Below are 25,879 nucleotides of genomic sequence, written 5' to 3'. Positions count from 1 at the left end.
CCTAATCGTTTCAGAATTTCTGTTGAAGATGCGAGAAAAGTTTTGAGGTTAACTCAGATTACTTCAAATTTGTTCAAATCTGCGAAGAATTGTGTGGAAACAGAGAACAAGGAGCAGAGTTTGCCAAGATGTTGGATGAGTCCGGAAACGTCATCGTGAAAGTTGAGTTGGATTATCAAGATGAAGGAATGAAGAAGATGAGGACATTTTTGTCCAAGTATAGTGAAAGTGTCAAGATTTGTAAGATGTTAAACAACTATGCTTAATATGTAAATGAGCTTTCAAAATAGGTCGGATTTGTAATTTTCGCTAAAAAATAACCCAAAATTTATAATCTTTAGTTTTCTTCTTTCATCCCTGCCTGCGATACTAATTGAAAAAAAACCCCTAGAAAATCTCCTCCACCAGCGGCGTCTCTTCCATCCACCAGCGGCGGCTCCTCCAGGTACTTGATATCCTCTGTTTTTTTTTGCTTTTAGCCTGTTTAATCCTCCTTTGTTTGCTTCTGAAATTTCTTTGATTTTATTTACTGTTTATATTCAAATTTCTTTGGGGTTCTTTTCGATTTTATTTGCTGTTTTTTATATCCAAGGTTTCAATTTTTTCTAAGCCATGTTTTATCTAAGTTATTGTTATTGTTTGGATTTTATTTGCTGTACCTGTACATTTGCCAAACTGAAACTTGATTAGGAATATCAGTGTAGACATACAAAGATCTTGCTAGAATGAAAGATATCCCCACTACCTAGTAAATACTGAAATAAATGTCACAAAAGTATTGATTCAGATTTATTTCTGAATTCTACATTCAAGGTAAAATAAAACCACCTACATTAGTTTCAGCAGTTGATGTAGGGAAAGATTAACTGAGATCCTAGCAGTTCGGGAGATTGACCTTATATGTTGTTACAAATACAAATTACAACTAAGTATTTGTGATGATGGGTTGGAGCTTTGTTGTGTAATTGAGAATGGGGAATTTAATGGCTTGGAATAATGAGCACAATCAGACCTCCGAGAAATATTACAATCCAGAAAATGGCACAAAAGGCTGCTATCAACCATGTTAGGGGCCCAGTTCGCTGATATGCAGATGCTTGTGATCAACGAGGGCGATCCTGTTGTTCTGGGGTCAGCTTAGAATATGTTGATGCTGCGCTCTGCTTAATGCTGATCTCTCTGTACTGACAAATTTCACGAATCCAAACAAGAAGGCTGGTGTGGACTTCAGTCACATGATCATTGATCTCTACTACGGGAATACTCTTATTGCTATCCAATATATTGAATCTTTCTCAGTAGCAAAGGTGCATTCAATGTTTGCAAATATTCATATGGTAACTAGTCAGGTTCGTCTTCCGTCAGGCGAAATTACCCGGTTTCCGGAAGAGATAGGTAGAAATGCAATCATATTTAAGATGAAAGGAGTTTTTCGAGTACACAATCAAACCTTGGAAGCTTTCTTAAATACCCCTATCGGCTGTATAGTCACTGTACTATCATGATGAGTATGGTGAAATTTGCACAGTGAGCTAAGTGTTTTCATGAATGAATGACGATGGATACAAAGGAAGATGCTGAATCACATGAAGAGGGAAACAACTTAGCAGCAGCCACTATCACCATATGTGGTGTTAGAACATGTTACAGATGAGGCATTTAAATTGGCTGGAGGAGATGGTGGTCATAATGCCTATATAGGTGACCAACCTCTTCAGCTAGTGCCTCTGATCCATCGGCATTGTCAGAGTGAAACTATGACCCCAGGACATAACCGTAACAGTAGTTTTCAGAAACTGAAATCTCAGATGCAAAATGCTTGGCCTTGGGGCGAATGCTAAAAATTATGATCCTTTCTTTATGGTTTGTTCCAGGCTATGGTCGAGGGAGAAAGAGAAAGAGAAAGATAAAATTGCTAAATATAGATGGATGTGTGGTCATACGAGAAAGGATCGGGTGAGTAATGAAATAATTAGGACAAAAGTAGGGGTTACATCTATTGAGAATAAAATGAGGGAAAACCGACTAAGGTGGTTTGGCCATGTAGGACGAAGAGCGCTTGATGCGCCGGTTAGGAGGACGTAAGAGTGGCAAAGGGATGTAGTGGTGAGGGGTAGGGGAGACCTAAACAAACTTGGAGGAGGATGATCGAGAGTGATATGAGTTTATTGGAGATTGAGGAAAATATGGTAGTGGATAGGAAAGAGTGGAGGGAGAGAATTTGTGTCGCTGACACGACTTGATTTCACGGTTTTATATGATGGTTCATGTTAGCCGACCCCGAATCATTTCGGGACTAAGGCTTTGTTGTTGTTGTATAGAAAAGAGTTGAGCAAGAATGGAGGAGGGGCTTACACATACGAGAAGGTAGATGTGTCTGAGAAAACTATGGTTTTTTCACTCGAGAATAGGAATAAGAGGGTATAGAGGTAACCGGCGTATTGACTTCAATTCGTACTAGTGAAACAAATTGAAGGTTGTATACAAAGTGTGCAATGACACAAATGTTGTAAATCATTTACCCAATAAAATATTAATGGTGCACAAGCTAATGTTAGCTAGGTTCTGTAGCCAGTTTTGTTACTTTTCTTCTCAGCCGTGCTCCACTCTCTTCTCCGAAACACCTCTTTCCCAATTCTCAAATAAGCTCGTTGCTCCTCTTCATCGGTCTTCCTCCTCCCTCGTCTTCGTCCCTCCCCATATTGCATCGCGAGTCTGTTTGTCATAACTTGAGCTTCCGTCTTCAGACTTCTGTGGACGAACCAGTTAACTTTGTTCAGAATCCCTTCACAGGCCAAAGCGGACTCTATCTTTTCGTTCTACTTCACTGCCTGATCACTACCCACTAATTTTGACTTGAAAGGTTAGGTTTGAAGCAAAATCGAAAATCTGCCTTCTTGAATTCGTGAATAGCTTAGGTCATTTATTGTTGAGTTTGAATACCTTGCAATTTTTTCCTTGAATAACTTAACTGTTAATTTTGGATTAATAATTTGATTTAAATGGTTGAATGGTTCTGTAATCTGTTGAATTTGTTTTTGTTTTTGTTTTGTGTTACGTTGTTTAAAGAATTATCTGCTAGTTCAAGCCTTCAAGTTTGAAAACTTTTATGTAATAATTTTTTTATCCCTTTATATATGTACTGCTTCATTGCCATCGAAACAAACTTCTATTGTTGGTTTCTTTAAGTTTCAATTGTATTTTCCCCTATTGAGCCTGGATATTGAAGATGCATGATGACCTCAGGATGACAGTTGATGATCTCAAAATAGAAAATTCTAAAAATTAATGATATTTTAAGCAACTTTAGTTCTTCAATTTTTTTGATTTGAGGTCATTTAGGTATTTTTTTTGTTAGGAGAGAGAAATTGAATGTTTAGAGAGCGAAAGCTCGAAAAATTGTGATTTTGGAAAATAAAAAATGTGGTTCCATGTTTGTAAACAACTTTAATTCTTAAACATTTTCATTTTGAGACATTAATTAAAGTTTAGTGGTGATGATATTAGAAAATATAAAATTGAATGACTTTTATGTTAAATTTAGTTGATTTAATTTAATTTTACATTATTAAACGCAGTTGAAGAACAAACGCAAAATGGTGAACTGTATCCCACAAAAGAAATAAACAGAAGCAGAACCCCTGTCATTTACAAGAATGGAAAACAACCTTTCCCAGAACCCTCGCCCCGGCGGCATGACAGTGGAAGAATGCGACGATAGGATTCGACGAAGTCTGCGAAGTATAATTATCTATCACTGTTATTCCTCCCCTTTCATAAATTTGACTAGGGCTTAGGCTTTTTCACATTTTGGAGAAAGAGGAATAACTGCAAAAAGTTTCTAATTCCAAAAGTATGCTCTGCTTATCAAGTTCAACTATTGAATATTTTCCATGTCTCTTTGTTGGCTATAGATCCAATGGTGAAATTCTTGAGGAAGCATTTGGAGAAAGCAGGCTGTGGAGTTGGTGACAATTTCATCAAGGCCTATGATTGTGATAGGAACATCACTGGTGGTTATGTTCCCGGTGAAGGGGTAAGAGTTGTTTGTTTATTTGTGCAAATTCTTTGTTAGTTTTTTTTGCATTGGCCTGTTTATCCCTAGCTGTTACTGTCTATTGTACCTTGTGGAAGTTTAGGCTTTTGTTTCCCCGGTCCTTGTGTGCAATTGACAGTATAGTTACTGCATCTTTCATTATGTTCGTTTCAAATTGATTAATTATACTCTAGTGTTTCTGGTAAATAGTGAAGTAAACAAAAGGTTTGCTATGAATTATGTAAAGTTTTTCCAGAAATTGGTTGATGTAGATCATACTATTTTCATAATTTGTGAGATAAATGACATTTGTTTGATTTTTCTTCAGTTGGTCACCCTGTAGTTTTCATTTTTCCCCCCTCGAATTATTTTTAAAAATTTGTGTGCCTATTGCCATTTCTGAATTTCTGGTAATAATTAATTTATATTATGATGTTTGTTTTTCTGTCTTTGCCATGTAAGATAGTAGTGTGCCATAATCACTTGAGAATCCAAGATGAAGTCAACCAAGTGGTTATACGTAAGCTGATTCATGCTTATGATCAATGTCGTGCTGCAAACTTGAACTGGTCTGATTGTGCTCATCAAGCCTGTAGCGAGGTTGGAATCACGGCTGTTACTTCCAATTCCCAACGCTTCTTTGCAATTTGTGTTTGGCGTTCCTCCATTTTGCTTTCATTTTGATACATGGTTTCTAATTCTCCTATTCTTGTGATATAGATTCGTGCTGGTAATCTAAGTGGAGATTGTCACTTTAAAAGGGAATTGTTGCGGGGTTACACGAAGTTAAGAGGTCAAGGACAAGTAAGATCTACACTATAAAAGCTTCCCCACAAGCTCAAACTCCTGCTCAATATATACCTTCTTTTGCTAGTTTTATTCATAATATCCTGCATGGAAATGTCCCTGTGAACTGTGTGGGTTAAATTGGTTGAGTCATGTTTTAAGCAGCATTTCTGCGCCTTTCAACTTTAAAATCTCACCTGCAGAATGAAGCAGGGCCGCTCATTAAAGGATGTGTGATAATTGAATGCAAGGGGACACATTGTGGTGGGACCCCTCCCCGGACCCTCGCTTAGCGGGGACGCGTAATGCACCGGGCCGCCCCTTTTATTTCATTTTCTGTTTTGAGACTGTCCAAGAATAACCTCTCTTTCAGTCTGATGCTTCTAGTTTATTTTTGTGTCCAATTGGTTGACAGTGGATGGCAATGGCATTGACATCTTGAATTCCAATAGTATTAGCCATCTCTCTTTGCTCTCTCTTAGAAAAACAAAAGGTCTGTGTATTTCCCAGGTTAGTTAATGTAGCTTAGCCATAGTTGTTAAATCGAGATTCGACTCGTGACTCGAAATCTCATTTCACGAATCGGGACTCGTGAATCGAATCGAATCGTAAGATTCAGATCAAATTCAAAATGCTATAAAAAAATAAAATATTAATCATATTTTACTTTAAATATTAGTCCAAAAATGCAATTTTAATATCTAAATAGAAATTATATCAAGTTATAAAATAAAAGAAAGTAGAGACAGAATAAAAGAAAGTAGAGACAGACAGAACATGAAAAATAGAAAGAATCAAGAGTAGAAGAAGATAATAATAAATAAATAGAAAAGAAGAGGGAAGGTTTTGGAATTTGTAGAGTGAAGAGTCATCTAATTGAAACTATTTGTGTTTCATAACTTGTGTACGTTTTTTTTGTTTTGTTTTTGTAAAGTGAATAGTCATCTTCTTCTGCGGTACATTTTTTAGTTGTTAAAAATTGATTTTTTTTAAATGGTGGCCTGAATTGACCGGCTCGGGTGACTCGGTGACTCGATGAATCGGCCGAATCGGTAGTGACTTGGCCGATTCATGAAGCTTCCGAGTCGTACCATAGATACGACTCGAATTCTTCATGAATCGAATCGAATCGTACGAATCGACTCGTGACTCGTACGATTCTAACAACTAGCCAACCAATCTACATGGAAGGCATATGGGTTTCCTGAGGTCTCAAATGCTTGTGCAGCTTTCTGAAATCTCCACCCATTTGTCGTTAGCATCAATGAGGTAATTAGTGGAATATTAATCAGCTGTGTTAGTGTAAAAGGCATGCTTTGTCAACTTCTTTTATTTTGATCTTGTTCCTATGAAATTGCTTAAAGCAAAAAGATTCTAGACACTTCTTTTTTCTTTTTGTGAGGCTGCAGAATCCGGTTGTACAGTAAATATTTGAATGTTTAGTAGTTGAATCTTATTTCTTGAAACTACAAGCTAAACAGGAATAGCTTGAATTGACTTGAGTGATGGACCAATGCCTGGGAGCACCACGTTTATCTTTTGTTGAAAAATCAACAGTTTAGAAGCTTAGAAAGAACAAAAAGAAAACCTAGTGGATCCTTTTCACTGTTGGAACACATTTTTTCTCATTAGTGGGTCCTTTAATCTACCTATCTTTAACCACTTGATACATCATAATATAAAAATGCAAGCAGGTATAAAGATAAAGAGAACATTGATATGAAGGTGCCTGTGCTTGTTTTGCTTAATACTTTTTTTCCTTTCAATATTTTGTCTTACTATTAACTTTGCACTTTTTTTTTCTTGAATAACTTATGTAACCTGTTAGTTTTGGATTAATACTTTGATTTAAATGGTTGAATGGTTCTGTAATCTGTTGAATTTGTTTTTGTTGGTGGTGATCCATATTCAACGGTTTTGTTCCGTTGTTTAAAGAATTATCTGCTAGTTGAACCCTTCAAGTTTGGAAACTTTTATGTAATAATTTTTTATCCAGTTATATATGTACTGCTTCAGCTCCATTGAAACAAACTTCTATTGTTGGTTTCTTAAGCTTCAATTGGTTTTCCCCTACTGAAACCATGCTGCTGACGTGGATATTGAAGATGCATGTTTGTTCGTAATTCATATGTTCACCGAAAGTCTGATTTACGAGTTGTGTTATTAAAACTAGGATGTTTCCTTAATCTTACTTCATTAAAATTTCATATAGTGTTTGCAGCTATTTTAATAGCTCTTGTTCAAAAACATATTTAAATCAAATGGCACTCATATAATTGTGCATTTGTTTGTTTTTATGGCTTTCATTTTGCCTGTTTTGCTATTCGTTTTTTCCTTCTTAATCCAAGCATTTGATTTGCAGACTTTGTTCCCCTAGAAAACCGTCTCTCTCTCTCTATTTGCCTTTTCTGCATATTTATGCCCTTTTCTTATATTAAATGGGTAATTATATGGAAACAAAATACAGAGTGATAATTACAAATGTACGGGTAGGGAAAATTCCAATTGCCAAGGTACCATACTCTTCTCGTACTTGGTTTTAAAACTTGATATATGTATTTATGCATGTATAGCTATTACTTATTTGCAATGTTTCTCTGTATTTGCAGTTTAACAGAGCTCCGACACAAGCAAGACAAAGAAAATGAAGAAGACAAGACAAATCAAACAGATGCTACGAATAGCAAGGAGCACGAGTGGTCTTTCAAAAATATTATGGAAGATATTGAAAATTTTGGTATTATCCTCCTGCTTTTGTTTCTGCTCACTGTTTATTTGCATGTTATTAGATCAACAAGGTTTTGTGCAATATCCAACGTTGTTGTGGTTCTTTATAACTTGCTATTGTTTGTATCTGTTTCATTCTATTATGTCCCTTAATGACTCTGCATTTGCTTGTGTTTCCTGGAAGCTATTTATGCTTCTGCTAGTTCTGAAATGTTATATACAAATTATTGAGTAAATACTGAGTACCTAATGTTTCCAAAGTTGAAATCACATATCAAGTAGGATATTCTGATTTTGGTATGTGTTTGTTAGACATCAAAGATAGGTTTGCCAACGAGTCATGCTGGATTTCCATGTTGAAGTATTATATTTCCAGAGTTGTACTCGTTGTGGTTAGAATTGTACGAGTTGCGATTTGTACGATTCAATCCGGTCTGTATGATTTCGAGTTGAAATTGGACATGAATCGGCTGAATCGGTAGTGAATCAGCTGAGTCCATCGATTCAGTTGATTCATGAATTCATAAAAAAGTAAGAAATAAACTCTTTTTATTTAAAGAGTAAAAAACGTGTGCTGAACTAAAACTAATTAAAAAGTTATGGAAAACTAGGAGACTGTTTAAAACTAATTAAAAAGTTATGGAAAACTAGGAGACTGTTTAGACTTTACAAAATTCCAGCTCTTTCTTTCTTTCCTTCTCTTTCTGTTTCTTTCGTTTTCTCTTCTATTTCTTTCGTTCTCTTCAAACGTCCTTTTTTTTTTTTTTTTTCGTTCTCTTCAACTTTCTTTCTTTGTTTTCTTTTGGTTTTCTGCAACAAAAAATTTCTCCTACTCCATTACTCAAATGAAATACATCAATTGCTTAGTCATCATCATTAACTTCAAGCCTCAACCGTGCAAGTGCAGCGACATAAATCAGATATATAAATTTGATAAAAGACACTCAATTGAGGTTAATTAATTGAACAATTTAAGTGTTTGGAAAGGAATTGGAAATGGTGGTTATGGAAGAAGAAGATGATTCTTTCGATGACGAAGAATTCTTTGGCAATTAATTTTATTAGGATTGTATTAGATTTGAATTTTAACTTAAGTGCTTGGTTGATAACTTGATATAATTTTTAATTGGATATTAAAATTACATTTTTAGAGTAGTATTTAAAATTAAACATGGTTAATATTTTATTTTCTTATAATATTTTGAATTTGATCTGAATTTTATGATTTGGTTTGATTCACGAGTCTCGATTTACAAAATAAGGATTTCGAGTCACAAGTCGAATCTCGATTTATCAACTATGGTGTACTCATGTCGAGATGAATTAAGTAGTTGTCCTCAATAAGAGATTCCACATGAAATTGTTTGTGTGCCACCATGAACAGTCGTAATACATTCGAAACAAGATCTGTTGAAAACACTTTTGAGATATTTCTTCTATTTCAAGAGAACCTAGAAGAAGCTGTCTAGAAATAATTTGGATTACTTGATAGGTGAGGGAGATTTGTACATAACATAAATTTCCATGCTTCATATATTTATTATAAATATAAAATATAGATGTTTTCTAATAAAAGATTTAAAAAAACACATTAAGCAGGTGGACATGGGAAAATACAACTGCAAAATCCAGAAACAACACAGTATCCGCTACCATTATATTTAGCCAAGCACAAATCATTGCAAGCCTTCTCTGTACATTTATTGATAGGTTCAGCTCTTACGCAAACCTTTGTTGGGGCTCCCTCTACAACGCTGCTTTCTACAACATTCATAACAATAATAATAGATTAAAATTACAATTAGAATATCAAACCAAACCATCAATTTTACCTTGAATTAAAAAGAAAGAAAAGCAAATCGATAAGATGCCTAGCATTTGAATTATAGAAGACAAGTATAAGGTTTATATATATATCCTTGTACCTTTAGTGATCACCAAAAAGAGCAGGATGAGGATGATAAACATTTGAAGACTCTTCATTTCATTTTCCTTTTAGCTATTCAAATTATTTATTTGATGAAATTCAAATAAACATATTTGCTGATACATGTATATTTATATACTCTGTGACTGTTTGCAAACTTATCAAACCTGATTATGAAAATCAAAAGTATCCTGAAAAGTAACTTATTTTTGGTTACTATTATGCATATGATATCCTAAGATATTATTTTTGCAAAAAGAAAATCTCCATTTGGCACATACAAATCAACAATATCCTGAAAAGTAATTTATTTTTGGTTAATATCAATGTATATGATATCCTGGGATATTAATTTTGTAAAAAGAAAGTCTCCATTTGGCACAAACAATGCAGTGTGCTGTACATTTTACCACTGTTGTAAAAAAATGAAACTATTACCCAATGTACTATTATATACTCAGTCATTTGTAGTTAAGAATTAGTGTCTCTCGAAAAGTTAATTAGATGTGTTTATTTGATGAACTCAATTGAGATGGTTAGAAAAATATGAAATTGTTTAAAGTCCAGTGTTTAATTTTATGCATAATTTGAAATTTGGATTATGCCAATTTAGTTTAAACAATTGGTTGGTCATAATTTTATGCAGAGGTTCTTGGCATGATGATGGTTGGTCATAATTCTTCAGACCAAATTAATGTTGTTTAAAGGTTTATTGTTCAGGTGGTATACTGCACGATGTTGCGACCTGGAGGCTAGTTTGTTTGGTCAGCAGCAACTCTGGTGTAGCACAAGCTTGCATAAGATGTAGACAGTGGTGAAGCTAGGATTTCATATCCGGAGGCTAATTTTAGCCTTACCGTTTATTTTAGAGTCATCTCGATTAAAGGAAAAAATTAAAATTAATTAATAATAATGATGAAAAAAGATAATTACATTAGATAATAATATTGACATTTTTAAAGTGGATTTAAGGGAAAAAATTAAAATGAGATAAAAAAACAAAGAGGCATCAATACTCGTCTAGAGTAGCAAGTTATAGTAAATTGACGAAGCTTCGGCATTACTACTGTTTGGCTATCTCTACTGCTTAAACCCTTGTTTGGGAGTGAGTTAATGGAGGTAAATGAGAGTAATGGAAGGTTAAATATCACATTAACCTTGTTTGGGAGTTGTTTTTGGAGAGTAAATGAAGGTTGATGGAAGTTAAATGCTTACTTCTTTTAACCTCCAAACTCTAACCTTCAAATTGTACTAAAAGCTGAAAACAGAATGTCTAAAACGATTTGAGGTGCAAAGATTGACTTGTAAATGGAGTTTTTGAACATGAAATTGGGCAAAATAAAAGGCTAAATTTAACTTCAGAAAGTCAGGACGAATGTTTAAAAGGGATCGAAAACAAAAATGGACTTTAAATAGACGAAATCGGGCTCGAAAAATAACTGGACGAATTATAACAAGAGCTGGAAAAAATAATTTGGATTGCAATTGTAACTAAGGAAGAGAGAACTTTAGGCTTAGGAAGGCTAAATTAAATTGAAAGAACTTGAAAAGGAGCTATTAAAAACTTGAATTGAAGCTAAAACAAGCTAAAAAAAAGAATTAGAACTAAGAACTAGGAAGAACAAAAGTTAAGAACTTAAAGAGAGAGCATTGGAAGGGACCTTTAGGAAGGGGTTTTGATGTGTTGAATGAGTGAGTATTAATGAAGGATTATACCCTATTTATAGCATTTTGTGATGATAGTTGAGGTAATTAATTGTTATCGTCGTAATTTATAGTATTTTTCGTACTTAATTACTATTTTTTTCGTAACATTTTGATAAGTTTTAATGATAGTTTTTGTACATTTTCTTAATTTTATGTATCTAAGTCTTTTTCGTGTGCTTTCAGGCATTATCACAAGGTTTCATCACAAATGACCAAAATCGGGACTCAAAACGAAGTTTCCTAAGCAAAACGGAGCCGAAAACATCATTTTTTCACTTTAGTCCCTTCACCTCATCGAAATGCATCCCAACCTCGTTGATGTGGGTTTTTAGTGAAGTTTATTCACTTAAATCCATGCACCTCATCGAGGTGGGTGCTGTAGGTGAAAGTCCTTTCGTTCATATGGTGGGCAGATTTGACATATTTTCTTATTTTAATCGTATCTCTCTCATATGACTCGGATTAAGGTGATTCAAAATGAGTTGGAAAACTAAGAGAAAGATGAACAAATGACTAATAATAATCATCTCCAAATTCGAAGTGTAAGAGACTCAAAATATTGTCCTAAGTTGATGTACATGTTGAAGCCTAAGATTGCTTCCCCATCTTCGCATATTTTCAACTCCTAAATTGTTAAAGTCTTCCATCACCCTCTTTAAAACTGAATTTGGAAGATTAGGGGGTTAGGGGGATATAAGGAGACTTGGTCTTTGGAAGCATATGTGTCATTTTACTATAAAAGGAGACCTTGAGAGCTATTTGAAGACACACCAAGATTAGGCTTAATTCTTCCATTTTTTATATTAGTTTGTTGATTCTTCTCTTCAAGAATCATTTGTGTTTGTTTTTGTAATTTTTGTTGTTGTGCTCAAGTTGTTGTTTGTGGAAAAGTTCATCCAATAAAAGTAAGCTTCAAGTCACCAAGAAAGTTCGTTCGACAATCGTCGTTACAGTTTCTTCTAAAATTTGATCTCTTTTATTACTATGAACTCCAGTATCTATCTTTCTAAGGTGTGTTTTAATCTAATCATGGGATAAAACCCCCTTAATTAAGGCTAAAAGCAGATCTTAACCTTAATTATGTGGTAATTACGTTTAACCTAATTAAGCAATGTTTATCCTTTTAAGAACTAACTTATGATTCTTAATGCTTGTTAGAGATGTACCAAATCCCAACTCCAATATAATTAATCATTTATATTTACCGTGATTAAATTGATTAACCGAAACTCATAAGTTGGATCTAATGACTAATTAATGTGGCTTATTGGTTTTTCATGAATCTTATTACAAATCTTAGATTTATTATTTGAGCCGGACCAAAGTGAAGTAATCAATCGAAGGTTTGGGACTAAGAAAACTTAATGCTTCTTTGGATTAATTACTTGAGCCGGACCAAATAAAGTAATTAATCGAATGTTTAGAACTAATTAATCAAGCAGTTTTTCTTGAATCTTAAGTAATCACTTTAGCCGGACCAAGGTAAAGTAGGTTAAAAAGGTTTAGATTGATAAAACTTAATGCTTCTCTAGATTAATTACTTTAACCGGACCAAGGTTAAAAAGTAATTAATCAAGAGTTTAGAACCAATCTCGAGAATTTATTAGTTAATAAAAAAAATCGTCATCTTAGAAAGGATAAAACAATTTAAAAAGTGTTAAGTGTTATTACCAAACAAAGAGGTTAAATGAAACTAAAACCTTAGTTTCTCTCACTATAAGTAATTTCTCACTTAATTTGTCTAATTTTCATTTCACTTATTAATTAAGCCTTAACTTGGTCACCCAACAAACTCTACTTTTCGATTGTTTAGATAATAGATAGTAAACAAAAAGATTAATACTTATAATCATCACCCTCGTGGGAACGATACTCTACTTTCACTTTATTATTTGATACACGATTAAGGTGCACTTGCCTTCATATGTATGTATACGTAAAATACTTATCAAGTTTTTGGCGCCGTTGCCGGGAATGGTTGAATTGTAATATTAATCTAATCGAACTTCTATTAATTTAAACGTTTTTGTAAATATTTTGATCTTTTTCTTCACTTTTTTTTCTTTTAATGATTCTAAGATGGTGGTGAATGATTTTTCATGGAGAGTACATTCATCAAATTCGTCGGCACTCACTCTTTCTATTTTCTCTCTCTAAAAATACCCGTAAAAATAGACTCGAAGAGCTCTTAAGGGGTCCTCAACTTAAAATCGATTCTTGGAATTTGTGGTTGTTGACAATATGGATTTTCTTTAACCTCTCCTGTTCACATTACAGTTAGAACAATTTATAACTAGAAAAAGAAAGAAATTGAATTGATTAATGAAATTTTCTTTAGTTATAGATAGAAAAAGGAGAAAATTGAAGAAGAGAATAAAAGGGGAAAGCTTTACTTGGGTGTTGGAAGAGGAACCAATGAGAGAATTGGCGAGGGCGCCAAGAGGATTGGAAGAAGAAGAACCCAGAACTGCACATGCTGCACCTCCAGAAATCAGGTCTCGTATCTCCATATCCTGGTTTTTGTAAAAGATAGAGAAATTGGTGAATTGGGTTCCTAAGTAGAGATGATGATGACGACGATGATGAGAGAGCAGAAGCAAAGAGTTTAATAGGAAACGATACAAAAGATGTTAGTCCATGAATGATAGAGAACGTTGAATTGGATTAAGGAAGATTGTTAATGTTTTACAAGTGTAACATCTATTTTTACGGGTAATTTGTAGAGAGAGAAAATAGAGAAAGCGAGTGCCTTTAGAGAGAATGAAAATAAATTAAAGAGAGATGTTAAAGAACGAGAAGATGATGAATTTGATATTTTGTTTTTATTTTATTGTTTGTGATAATTAGATAATAAGGGAGTTAATTTATAAAATAAATAAATATAAAAATCAAAATAGCTCTTTACCATTTGACTTTTGACCTTTTTTAATACCGTTAGCCAGTTTGGATTGTTTTTGCTAACGGAATGAACCACAAAGTGTTGGTCCCTTACCTCTTTAATAAATTCTCACTTAGTTAGCAGAAAATTCTTAGAACGCACAATAATTGGGGTCAGAGGCTGAATTTAAGATAGACATAGGAGATGTTCAACCTTACAAATCTGATCACGATTATTGCCTTCTAAGCTTTTATGTTGAACTTATTAGATGACAGAACACAATGCACTACTTGGATAAATGAATGATGAGACAGAACTAGTAATACAATTTTAGGCAAGATTAGTTATAGCATGTAAATGATCAGAAACAGTAGATTAGAGATTAGAAAATAGTTACTCAGTAGACTTCTCTTGGTTTGGCTTTCAGCCTACGTCCAGTCCACAGAATACATTCTTTTGGACTTTAATCCACTAGAGCACTCTTTCGGGGGTAGAGCACAAAACCTTTTACAAATAGACAGAGCCTCTGTAAAGTGCCTTCCTCTACAATCTCTCAACTATCTATACTTCTATTGCTTGCCTGTGACCGAAGCAAACAACATGGCTTTCGGTAAAAAATATTATGAACAATGATTTTTCTTTTATAAGAAATACAATGAAGATCTAAACAATATCCTTGGATGAATAAAATAAGAACAATGCTTGAGTGTTTGAAGATTGATTTTGCTTGACAGCTTTTGGTTTCATCAATTTGAATTGGAGCTTGTGAGCTTCTATTTATACCCAAAGGAATCAAGATATCCGTTTGAAATTGAAGTTATCGTTCTGAAAGAACAGAAGTTGTCTTGTCCACTTTCGACACCTTTTTGTATGGTTGGTGCAAAGGTCTGCTACATGTCCACAACTTCAGTCTTGGGCCGTGTAATTCAACCACCTTTTCTGTCTGTGATCATGGCATAGGTATGTGGACCTGACGTGCCCACTATATCGCTTATCTTTTTAGATCAAACCTTGGGAATAAGCATGCCAGCTGTTTATCTCCTCTCTCTCGTAGACTCCGGATGTGAGTGTGGTCTTTCGGACAAATGATGAAGCTTTATTTATCCTATGCCTCTTCTGTTGTACTTTGCTACAACTTAGTTCAATACACTAAACACACAAGATTAGCAAATAAAACAATTTTTAGCCTTAGTTTATTTATTTGGGGTTCTGATTAACTTATTTTTGTCATATTAAAAAACTCTGTGGAAAATTGTGTTTCAACAACCTCCCCCTTTTGAAGTTGACAAAATTTTTAGAGAAGGAACGTTCGCGTCTTGCTCCCCCAAAATTGTTGCACTTACTTTTGTTTAGCTCCCCCAGAAGAGTAGCTTTTCTGAATTGTTACTGATGTAATACTTATGGCAATATTTAGAAGATGTTAGGATATAAATGTTCTTAATGCATTCAATAGAAATTTGGAGGTTATGAGCAAATAAGATTTGTATTTTCAGAAACGGAGATCATAACATACTTAGGCTTATCAGCATTTTGCATAAAGAAACAACAAACAGAGAAGTCCTAACATAACAAAAATAACAGAGAAAGTAAAAAGTTGATTATCTAAAACAACCAACACACACTGGTTCATCACTTTTTCATCATGAAACTTATCCTAGCCTTACTTGGAACTATGCTTCTTCAGAGCAACGTCAGTTTCCTTCTCGTTCTCCCCCTTTTATCAACTTCCATGGCAAGGGAACCATAGGAAGACCTGGAGAGAAGATGCTGAGTCTGGGTATGGAGGTGGTCAAAGCTCTGTTTCTGCTCACTGAAAATTGCGGAGGCAATGCAAACCCCATTTGCACTGAATTCATTGCGTCTAATGGATTCATTCATAAGCAGGTGCAGAGCTGATGCTCGTAAAATATATAGCAGTTAATAGGAAAAATGTATCCTATCGCAACAAGTAATATTGTGCTAAGCACGAGATCGAACCACAAAGACTATTTGTTATAATTAGTAAATCTACCTAGAGTGATCTAATTGTTTAGAGGGTTGAATAAAGGTTTGGGGTTTTGATAATTAACTAAATGAATTAAAAGCGATAACATAACAAAATAGAGTGAGCAATTAACAGGGTAGAAGGTGAATTAATGGATGGCACAATCTAGGTTGAGGAATCATTTATATATGCAAATACACTCATAACATTACTATTATTCGCAGCTCATATTCAGGACCAAAATTTATCATCCTAATATCGGTCCCTTGGGGCATGTATCTATGCCCCAGCTACTTGATCGCCCTTCTTATCCTATTGCCATGGTAAGATGATGCTATAAATCTATGCATTTGCCTATGTTTGGGGTCTAATTTATCTATTCATGTTTGGGGTCTAATTTATCTATGCATTTTATAGCTGTTGTGGCATATTTATAGAATGCTGATAGAGCCCTTCATTGAGGGGCCATTTCCTAGCTGAGAGCGAATTGATGAATGATACATCAACAATAGGGCAGGTTATGTAGCAACTGCCAGGAGATGGGCTGAAGAGCATGCAGGGGAATGATGATGTGCAAATAGCAAGCAAGGGGGGCATGATGATGTGACGTGCAAATAGTGTACAAGGGGGCATGATGTGCGAATAGCAAGGAGATTTGGATGCTAAACAAACACTGAGTTGGATGGTGTGGCTACTGGATGGGCATAGAGCCAATCTTGAAGAACATAATGATTACTGATTACAAATGTACTTGGTAATCAATCTGATCTTCAATGTTGGCTCCATACCTCGCTAGTACTCTACACCATCCAGCTTTAGTGTTTGTTTAGCATCCAGATATCCTTGGTTACCATCTGCACATCATAAGCATGCAAGGGGGGCGTGATATGCGAATAGAAAGGGGATTTGGATGCCAAAGAAACACTGAGCTGGATGGTGTGGACTACTAGATGGGCATAGAGCCATTCTTGAAGAACAGAATGATAACTGATTACAAATCTACTTGGTAATCAATCTGATCTTCAATGTTGGCTCCATGCCTCTCCAATACTCCACACCATCCAGCTCCAGTGTTTCTTTAGCATCCAAATCTCATTTGTGGCTATCACGCCCCCCTTATACGCTATTCGCATGTCACATCATAATGCCCCCATTGCACGCTATCCTTTTTTTTCTAATACAAAGTAGACAACTTATTCAAGTAGACATATGTATATTCAAGTGACACATAATATGATATAACAAGTAAACAACTTATTCGTGCATGTTTATTCCTAAATTGATATAAAACTTGTGCTATAGCATCATAAATCCACCACTATGTACATGCCACTTGGATTGTACAGTTCATGATGAAGTGAGCATGGTGATGAAGTGTACGATACTGTCACCACAGGCTTAGTCATAAACTCGTGTTGTTAGGATCGTACAACTTTATCACCATGTTAAATACTTTTCCATAAACATAACAAGCTAAGTGACATGATACATAGTAATGGAGCTTTAGGTTGACCATATGACTATGCTTCACAAACCATATGTTGTAGGCATGAACATTATTTCACTCAATGAACATTCATAGCATAAGAGTATGGCCAATCACAACAACATCATACATGTAACTAATCAGCTACATGCCCAATGAACATTCATACACAAACTGAATCAGTTCTACCTCCTAAACAGAACATAAAACAAGCCAACATGCTGCATACATATACACATACAGTATAGCTCGTAGGTATAAGAGTATTCCCATATCACAATGGACATTCATATCTACATGCCAAAATGAACATTCATAGCAATGCACATAAATAACCATTTACAATATACTTGCCACTTGGATTATACTCGCTGAAAAGTGAGCACGGTGATGATGTTTGCGATGCTCTAGCCACAAGTTCATAACTTATGCTGATAGCATCGAAAACTCATCACCATTCTGAATGGTTTCAATCAGATAACAAGCCAAGTGCAAGGTATATTGTAAATCTATCTCATCAGCATAACTTATGTTAAAATAAAAAGGAATCAGGTGAGTTCATAACATTTTCAGCTTTAAAGACCTATGATTAATGATAGGCGTGGCGCCTAGTGTAGAGCTTTTCCAATGACGAAAATGTGTATTGCGGTGAATGTGCTATAAATATGGATGTGATCTTTTAAATGTTCTAACTCCACTAGACACTACGGCTACTTAGGGGCAAGTGTACCCCGTCGTATCAAGTAATAATCCGGTTAAGACCGGGTATCGAATCCACGGGATTTATAATTACAAGTATTAGACGACTCGGTTTCGTATATTATTTAAGCGGTGATTATTTTGGGGTAAAGTAAGACACAACTACACACCATCCCTAACTATTGGCGACACAGATTTATGTAGCTAAAACCCTATGAAGTAGGATGAATAACGATAAGTTATAACCACGATAAATAACGACTCTAAATGTATGCGGATAATAGTTTACTCTTGTAAAGATGACTAAGTGTAGTAGGACCGACCCGTAAATCTCTTAGACTACGTGATTCCTAGTCAAGGCGTGTCTAATGCGGGGGAATTAGAAACTAGGGCCTGTAAGTTCTGTGGCTTGTCAATTCCTACGGTTTGCGGTTTGTCACTTCCGGTAAGGCAACACCTATATAACTCCCTAAGGACAGCCCGAATGGCGGCGGAAATCGCGTTCTCCTACACAATAATCAATTACAAATATCAAAACAAGTAATAAACATTAACACGTAAAGGGAAATAGAGATTATGAATCATAAATTATAAATATGGAAAGTGAATAGATGAAATACAACCAAGCCTAGTACATAGGAAGAGTACAAGCTAATTAGCGGGTAAAAAGGGAGAATCCGCCCTTGGAACTAGCTAACCGGACTCAAGGCCGTCTTCTAGGTCGTGGAGGTGGAACTCTCGAGCTTGATGACGAGTGATGGAACAGAACTTCAATGGAACGTCGGAACAACCGAACAAGCTCTCGAGGGGGAGAGTTTAACTACAAAATCTAAATCTAAATTACAACAATAAAAAAGAGTATAGTTTTTGCTCTCTAGTGTGTAAAAATTGGTTTTTTTTTGAAGTTCAAGAGCTTCCTATTTATAAACATCAAGCAAGGGCAATGTTGTAACTTCTCCAAGCATAAGTATGGAGCCACATTATTTGGTGCAGAAATCCCATGATACGCCCCGCGTAAGGTGGTCTACGCCCCGCGTAAGTGCCCATTCCGTCAGAAATCTCCTGCATGTGGACCAATTCCATGTCTTGTTGTCTCAAGCACGCCCTGCGTAGCTAAAGTACGCCCCGCGTGTTTGAGTCTCTGAATTTTTTATCATTGAGGAATTGCCTGGCACGCCCCGCGTGTATGGTGATACGCCTCGCGTACAAAGAGTTGACTCAAGGAGACAGTGCAGTCTGACTTTCAGGATTAGGCCAATTATTTCCGACATGTGTCATACGCCCCACGTAGGGTGGCATACGCCCCGCGTATGCTGAGTCAATTCCACATGGCGCATGCGGATAAGGCAATAATTGCTGACACCATGTTTCACATCCCGCGTAAAGGCTGATACGCCCCGCGTATTTGAGTGGATTTTTGCTCCTTGCTCGTACCTGAAATACAAATCTTGCGGGCCGAGTTAGCTTGACGTTTTTATTTCCTAAACTAATAAAAAACACGAAAAATTAACTGAAAGTACGAAATTTATTTTCATTTCTTTATTTTATCAAAACGCTTTATTTTTGTAATTAAACTTATTTATTTTATCCAAAATCAACCCGTAAATCACGCTAAAAGATAGGGGTAAAATACCCCTATCAAACCTCCTCGGACTTTAAAGTTTTACTTGTCCTCAAGTAAAAGAAATCGAAAGACAAGGGATTGAGAAAATTAAGAAACAAACCGAGGGTTGGTTTTGCCAAGTGCGTGATTTCAAAGTTATGGTTTTATGCAAAGGTTTCGGTAAGTACCTATGCAAATAATTGAGTACAAAACTTATTTGAAACCTCCATGATCAAGATTAATAGGCAATATTAACGGGGGTTGATTATCTTTTGAGAGCCCGATAGTACCTCACCAAGGGATTTCGCTCTTACGCTCAATTTTAGGTGGGTCGGTGTTTTAGCACTCTTCTTTTTACTTACTCGAGATCATGTCGAATTTGTATTTTCATCCGGGTTTTTCCTCCTAAAATATGGTTAGGCAACATTAAAAATGAACCCGGAAGGGGGTTGTAATGTGGGTGGCTTCTTTAGTGGTTAGTTTAAAGAAACTCTAGTTCAAAAATACCGTGTTGTGATTGCACCGTGTTTTTGTTTATTTCGGCCTTGGCGAATTTTACAAAATATACTTCAAAATTGCTCGGGTGGAGCTTGAGAATGCCTTTTTATTTTTATCATACCTTTTGTTTTGATAGAGGCACAAAAACAATATTTTGAAGGCTTATGGTGCTCGTTTTTTAAGGCCGTGACTTTTTCCGAGTGATTTGGGTGCAAATTGATTTTTGTCGGTATTCGAACGAGAGGAAAAAGGGTTAAATGTTAAAAGGGTATTAAAAAGGTTGGTTAATAGGCTCGAAGGGGTTTCCTAATGTTCAATGAAAACGAGAAAAATAAATTAAAAAAAATTAGCCTAAGTGGGTTCGGTTTATCATCTATTGCCTTTTTACCAAAAATAAGTGTACTTAACCCGGTATTGGATGCAAATTCTATGAGTCGAGTGAAGTCAAAGCTCTCGAAAAATTGTGAAAGAATTAGAGTTCTCGTACGAACTCCTTTAGGCTCAAAAATACCTCACAAAGATTCGGGTTTAAATTGTGTACTATCAAGTCTTCGCTAAATTCTCAACTATCTCGTTTTTATTGCCTTTTCAAAGTTCATTATGGAGATAACATTCGGGTTAAGACTCAATGCCTTAGTTTAGTACTAACCTAAGCTTTGCACAAATTCCCTAATTTCAAAATCAAGACTAAAATTCCTTAATTAGATCATCCCCTTGTGTCGACGTCTTTTATTTTTGATGACAAATAACGGAACTTTAATTAATTTTCGAAGGAGGGATATCGTGTCGAGAAAGATTTTAAAGAGTCAATAAAGTAGTTTAATTATTTTGTTGGTTATAAATTTTTTTTATTATTTTTGTTTTTGGTAGTGCAAAACAAACGTTAAGTGCGGGGTTGCACGTCCCTCCGCATTATTTAAAATGACGCCTGTTCCAATGGCGTCGTAAAAAGAAGTCAAAACAAAAACAAAAATAAAGGTAAGGAAGGAAAAGAAGACCCTTAGTGGTCAGGGGCCCTACGCGAGGCGTGTCCAGGGGGGCGCCCCGCGTAGGGTGGCGTTTTTATCTCATTTTGAGTCAGAGACTCAAAGACGCGAGGCGTAGGAACAGGGCGCCTCGCGTGTTTGAGTTTCTGAACTTTGGGAACCACGGAAAGGTACCCATACGCGGGGCGTAATAGGGGGTACGCTCTGCGTGAAAGGTGCCCCTTGCATTATTTGGGATCAGAGGCACAAAGACGCGGGGCGTGCATAGAGAGACGCCCTGCACAATATGTTGGATTATAATTGGGATTTGGATTTCCGTGGCTGTGAAGCGAAATGAAGAAGACAAGGAAAAATTGAATAGATATATACAGGGGGTTTGAGAGCGTCAAACCAGCGCTACATTTATAGTCGGAGTAGCTCGACTTTCCTTGGTGATGTGCAAGCTTACGGTGGTGCGAGGAGTGTGGTTTCGCTTTGTTGTGGAAAAATGTCGCCGTGGTATATCTTTAGACGGTGGCCATTGACCCGGAGGGTTGCATTGTCTTGACCTTGGATTTCAATTGCTCCGGAGGAGTGCACATTGATGACGGTGTATGGTCCCGACCACCGACTTTTTAATTTTTCGGGGAAGAGCCGGAGGCGAGAGTTGTAGAGGAGAACTTGATCCCCCTTGTTGAACTCCCGAACTTGAATGTGCTTGTCGTGCCACCGTTTTATGCGTTCCTTGTAAAGTTTGGCATTTTCGTACGACCCTAAGCGAAGTTCATCAAGAGTGTTGAGCTGGAGGAGGCGGTGTTCTCCTGTAGCCTGCTTGCCAAAATTTAAAAATTTTAGCGCCTATTATGCTTTATGTTCTAATTCCACGGGCAAATGGCACGTCTTTCCAAAAACTAGACGATAAGGGGACATCCCGATGGGCATTTTAAACGCCGTGCGGTAAGCCTAAAGAGCATCATCGAGCTTCAAGCTCCAGTCTTTCCTAGAGGAGTTAACCGTTTTTTCTAAAATGCGTTTTAGCTCTCGGTTAGAAACCTCAACTTGCCCACTAGTTTGCGGGTGGTAGGGTGTAGAGACTTGGTGTGCAACCCCATACTTAAGTAAGAGTTGATCAAATTGTCGGTTGCAAAAGTGGGAACCCCCGTCGCTAATGATAGTTCGAGGGGTCCCGAACTGAGTAAAAATGTTTTTCTTTATAAATTTCCCTACCGCCTTAGAGTCGTTTGAAGGTAAGGCAACGACCTCTACCCATTTGGAGACATAGTCAACCGCTACAAGAATGTAAGCGTTGTTATGCGACTTAGGGAAAGGTCCCATGAAGTCTATCCCCCACACGTCAAAAAGTTCGCAAACTAGGATTCCTTGTTGGAGCATTTCATGTTTTCGGGAAATGGTCCCGCTCCTTTGACAAGCGTCACATGATTTGACGAAGTCTTGGGAATCTTTGGATAAAGTAGGCCAATAAAACCCACATTGTAAGACTTTTGCCATAGTCCGACTAGGGCCAAAGTGGCCCCCCGGCTCTTGGGTATGACACATATGTAGCACATGATTAACCTCTTCTTCCGGTATACACCTACGAATAATGTTATCAGCACATGATTTGAACAGATAGGGTTCTTCCCAAAAATAGTGCTTAGCATCGTGAAAGAATTTTTTACGCTGCTCGTATGTAAGGTGCGGGGGAAGAATATTACCGGCTTTATAGTTTGCCATATCGGCATACCAAGGTAAAGATGTTACCGCGTAGAGTGCTTCGTCGGGAAAGGTCTCCTTAATCTCAATAATTTCCGGAGATTCGTCTTGCTTGCTTGCCTTGGCGTCCTGCTTAGTCATCAAGTACTTGATGTTGGGGTTTAGTGTCCTATAGACAATTGTTGCAGGATACAAACTTATTGTAAATGAATTGTTCTTTATATCATTTGTTTTAATAAGATATATGTTTTATAACTATATAAAGGCAATCCCTTTTAAAGCACTAAATAAAGTCTAATAAAAGGAAATCCGTAAGTTTGTTTAAAGTGATTATAAAGTGTTCATACAAGCATGAAGTGAGACAAAACTTTATAATAAACTAATAAACTTAAAACCACCCCAAGTCAAGTGATATGTTTAGGATTGATATATCACTGTTGAGACTTGTATGTAACAATGTCTTCTGTCCGACAGAAAGCTGATCTCACAAGCTTCATATATATAGATATCTGGACAGTTACATAGATCCGATGAAACGTCGTTCATCAGGATTGGGGATCCGATTTGAGATAACATGATGGGTAGATTCGTCCTTGTCACCTGTTCATCTCATTGGTATTAATAGGTATAAATAATCCTCAGACTCAAAGGAATGTTAATTGGTCATCCTGAATTACTGAATGTGAGACTTTGATCGCGTGGTCCCACGATCCTTAACAGAGATGACTCTGGGGTGTGAACTGCAAAGGTTGGGTGTCACAGGAGGTAATGTCAGGGTAGTTATACATTGGATTGAGCATTTATCACTCCCGACGAATGGGAGATACGTCCAAGGATCGCTTGTGGAAGACTCGACTCTAAATCCTTGCAAGGTGATAGCTTAAGAGTAGAAATACAGATTTCACTTAACCTATCTATTTGAGTTGACTCGGCCTGTACAAGTAAAACGAACGTCTCGCTATATGTGACTTGACATCATCCATAGTCATAAGATTCAGTTCAAGGATGTAGTTGATAAAGGATCGAATTATACTGTAACTAATACGGAAGGGTTAACGGCAGAATCAACCTGTCTTCTTAACGGACTCTGGGGGAATGATTACGGACATACCGATAACATGCTCTGTTCATCATTCTGTTATGCAAGGATTAAATATAATTCTTGAAGAAATTAACTTAATAGTTGCATACGGCCAGAAGTAGTAAGGACCTAATGGATCACACATAAGACTTGAAAACAAAAGAGAGATGGATATGATTAATAGATGGAAGCCCAATTGAGCCCGATAAGGCCCACATATAGGAGGGGGTCGAAATTTATGTATATTAGGGAAGGAATTAATTTATTCCACTCTTCCTAATTTGATTAGGATTGTGAAATTAAATTAATTAAGAGATAATCAAGTTAGGAGTTTTAATTAGATTAATATACTCCTATTATTATCTAACTAGGTTATTTATTATTATCCTAATTATATTGGATATATAGTAAGATAATAATTAGAAATCCTATTCCGAATTGGATTCCTATTAAGTAACCTATTCCTATCTAACTAGGGTTTAGAGACAAGCTAATATATATACCCCCTTCCCTTTGGAATTTCGATACATGCTTCTTCCTCCCCTACTCGAGTTTTTCAAAAATTGCATTTAGAGAGAGAAAGTGAATTCCCATCCCCAAGTTCGTGGACAAGAATTCATACGGCTTTCCATCGATTGATTAATCTTATTCATCCATTTTTCTCTTTGATCTTGTGTTGGTTTATTAGAGGCAATATATTTTGGTTGCATCTCATAAGGGTTGATTCTAACTTAATCTCACTGTGTTTACGAAAGAAGGAAAAACAATCAAAAGGGAGAAATTCGTTTTTCTTCGCCTACATCAGGTCAGTTCACTATTTCGAGGATTCCCGGAGATTGAACCGTCGGATCGTCGTGATTTTTGGACAGTAGCTTCTAGACATATTCTTCCACGTTTCCACCGAAGGGATTGTCGTTCGGAGGTCTGGAAGGTTGGTTTCGGATAGGGGCATCTTGGTAAACAGTTTACATCTCTTTTGAAGTTGTGGGCACTTCGTTTGCAACGGTAGATTGATCATCGAAAGGTATTTCTTATTATCCCTATTTATATGAAATAACGATTAACGGATCCTATGGTTAAAAGGAAGTAGGCTAAAATTTTTATATTTCCGCTGCTATACCTTAGCCCTATTTCCAACAGTGGTATCAGAGCCATCGTTAAATCCGTTATTTCATATATGAAAATATAGAAGTTTTCAATAGGATTGAATAAATATTTATGGTTAAGATTAATTGACAAATAGTATTGATTGATTAATTCTAAAGATAAATAAAGTTTTGATTAATTGTTAATTAAAACTGATTATGCTTATGTTCCTAATTATTTCGGTTGATAATCATTATAACAAAATCTATTAGTTTTATGGTTAGATTAATAAAATTAGTTTTATTGATTCTAAAGATAAAACGGAAATCTATTGTAGTTTTTCCTATTTCTGAAAATCGCTTTTCAACCATTTTGAAACTCTGATATATATATGTACTTTAAAATTAGTTTTGAATATAAAATATATATATATACATGTTTCGGAAATTAATAGTTTTCTGTTTTGATTATCCAATGAAAATTCGTTTAAAAGTTTGTTTTACCAAGTTGTAAATCAAAGCGTTAAATGAATTGAAATCAAAAATAATTGGGACATGCATAATCAACGTTTTATATGGTTATATTAATCTAAGAATTAATATAAAGATACAAAACGATTAGAAGTAAAATTGGATGAAATTAATTTGATAAGTTAATGTGATTAACATAAATATTACATAAATCAGTTATGTAATCAACCAAT

The 25,879-nt window shown here is 35.8% G+C and overlaps 1 protein-coding gene and 1 pseudogene across 6 annotated transcripts; one reads left to right on the top strand and one right to left on the bottom strand.

Moving 5' to 3' along the window:
* Positions 1-25,879, bottom strand: part of LOC136233723 (uncharacterized) — a 149,433-nt pseudogene that overhangs the window by 116,202 nt on the left and 7,352 nt on the right.
* Positions 218-11,992, top strand: LOC136233543 (mitochondrial inner membrane protease ATP23-like). Of its 6 annotated transcripts, none has more exons than XR_010690879.1 (7): positions 218-445; positions 3,579-3,741; positions 3,915-4,036; positions 4,499-4,636; positions 4,757-4,840; positions 7,290-7,559; positions 11,367-11,992. XR_010690879.1 is itself a non-coding variant. In XM_066023231.1 (7 exons), the coding sequence occupies exons 2-7, from the start codon at positions 3,657-3,659 to the stop codon at positions 7,434-7,436; spliced, it is 480 nt and encodes a 159-aa protein (XP_065879303.1). In that variant the 5' UTR covers positions 227-445; positions 3,579-3,656; the 3' UTR covers positions 7,437-8,519. The 6 variants fall into 6 exon arrangements, 2 of the variants coding, with proteins under 2 accessions (XP_065879302.1, XP_065879303.1); XR_010690881.1 differs by lacking the exon at positions 11,367-11,992 and adding an exon at positions 10,123-11,357; XR_010690880.1 differs by lacking the exon at positions 11,367-11,992 and adding an exon at positions 10,197-11,357 and having other exon boundaries at positions 219-445.

Source organism: Euphorbia lathyris, chromosome 6 (genome assembly GCF_963576675.1).
Source record: "Euphorbia lathyris chromosome 6, ddEupLath1.1, whole genome shotgun sequence".
NCBI lineage: Eukaryota > Viridiplantae > Streptophyta > Magnoliopsida > Malpighiales > Euphorbiaceae > Euphorbia > Euphorbia lathyris.
Note: the sequence above shows the minus strand (reverse complement) of the source record. Positions and strands in the feature narration are given on the sequence as shown.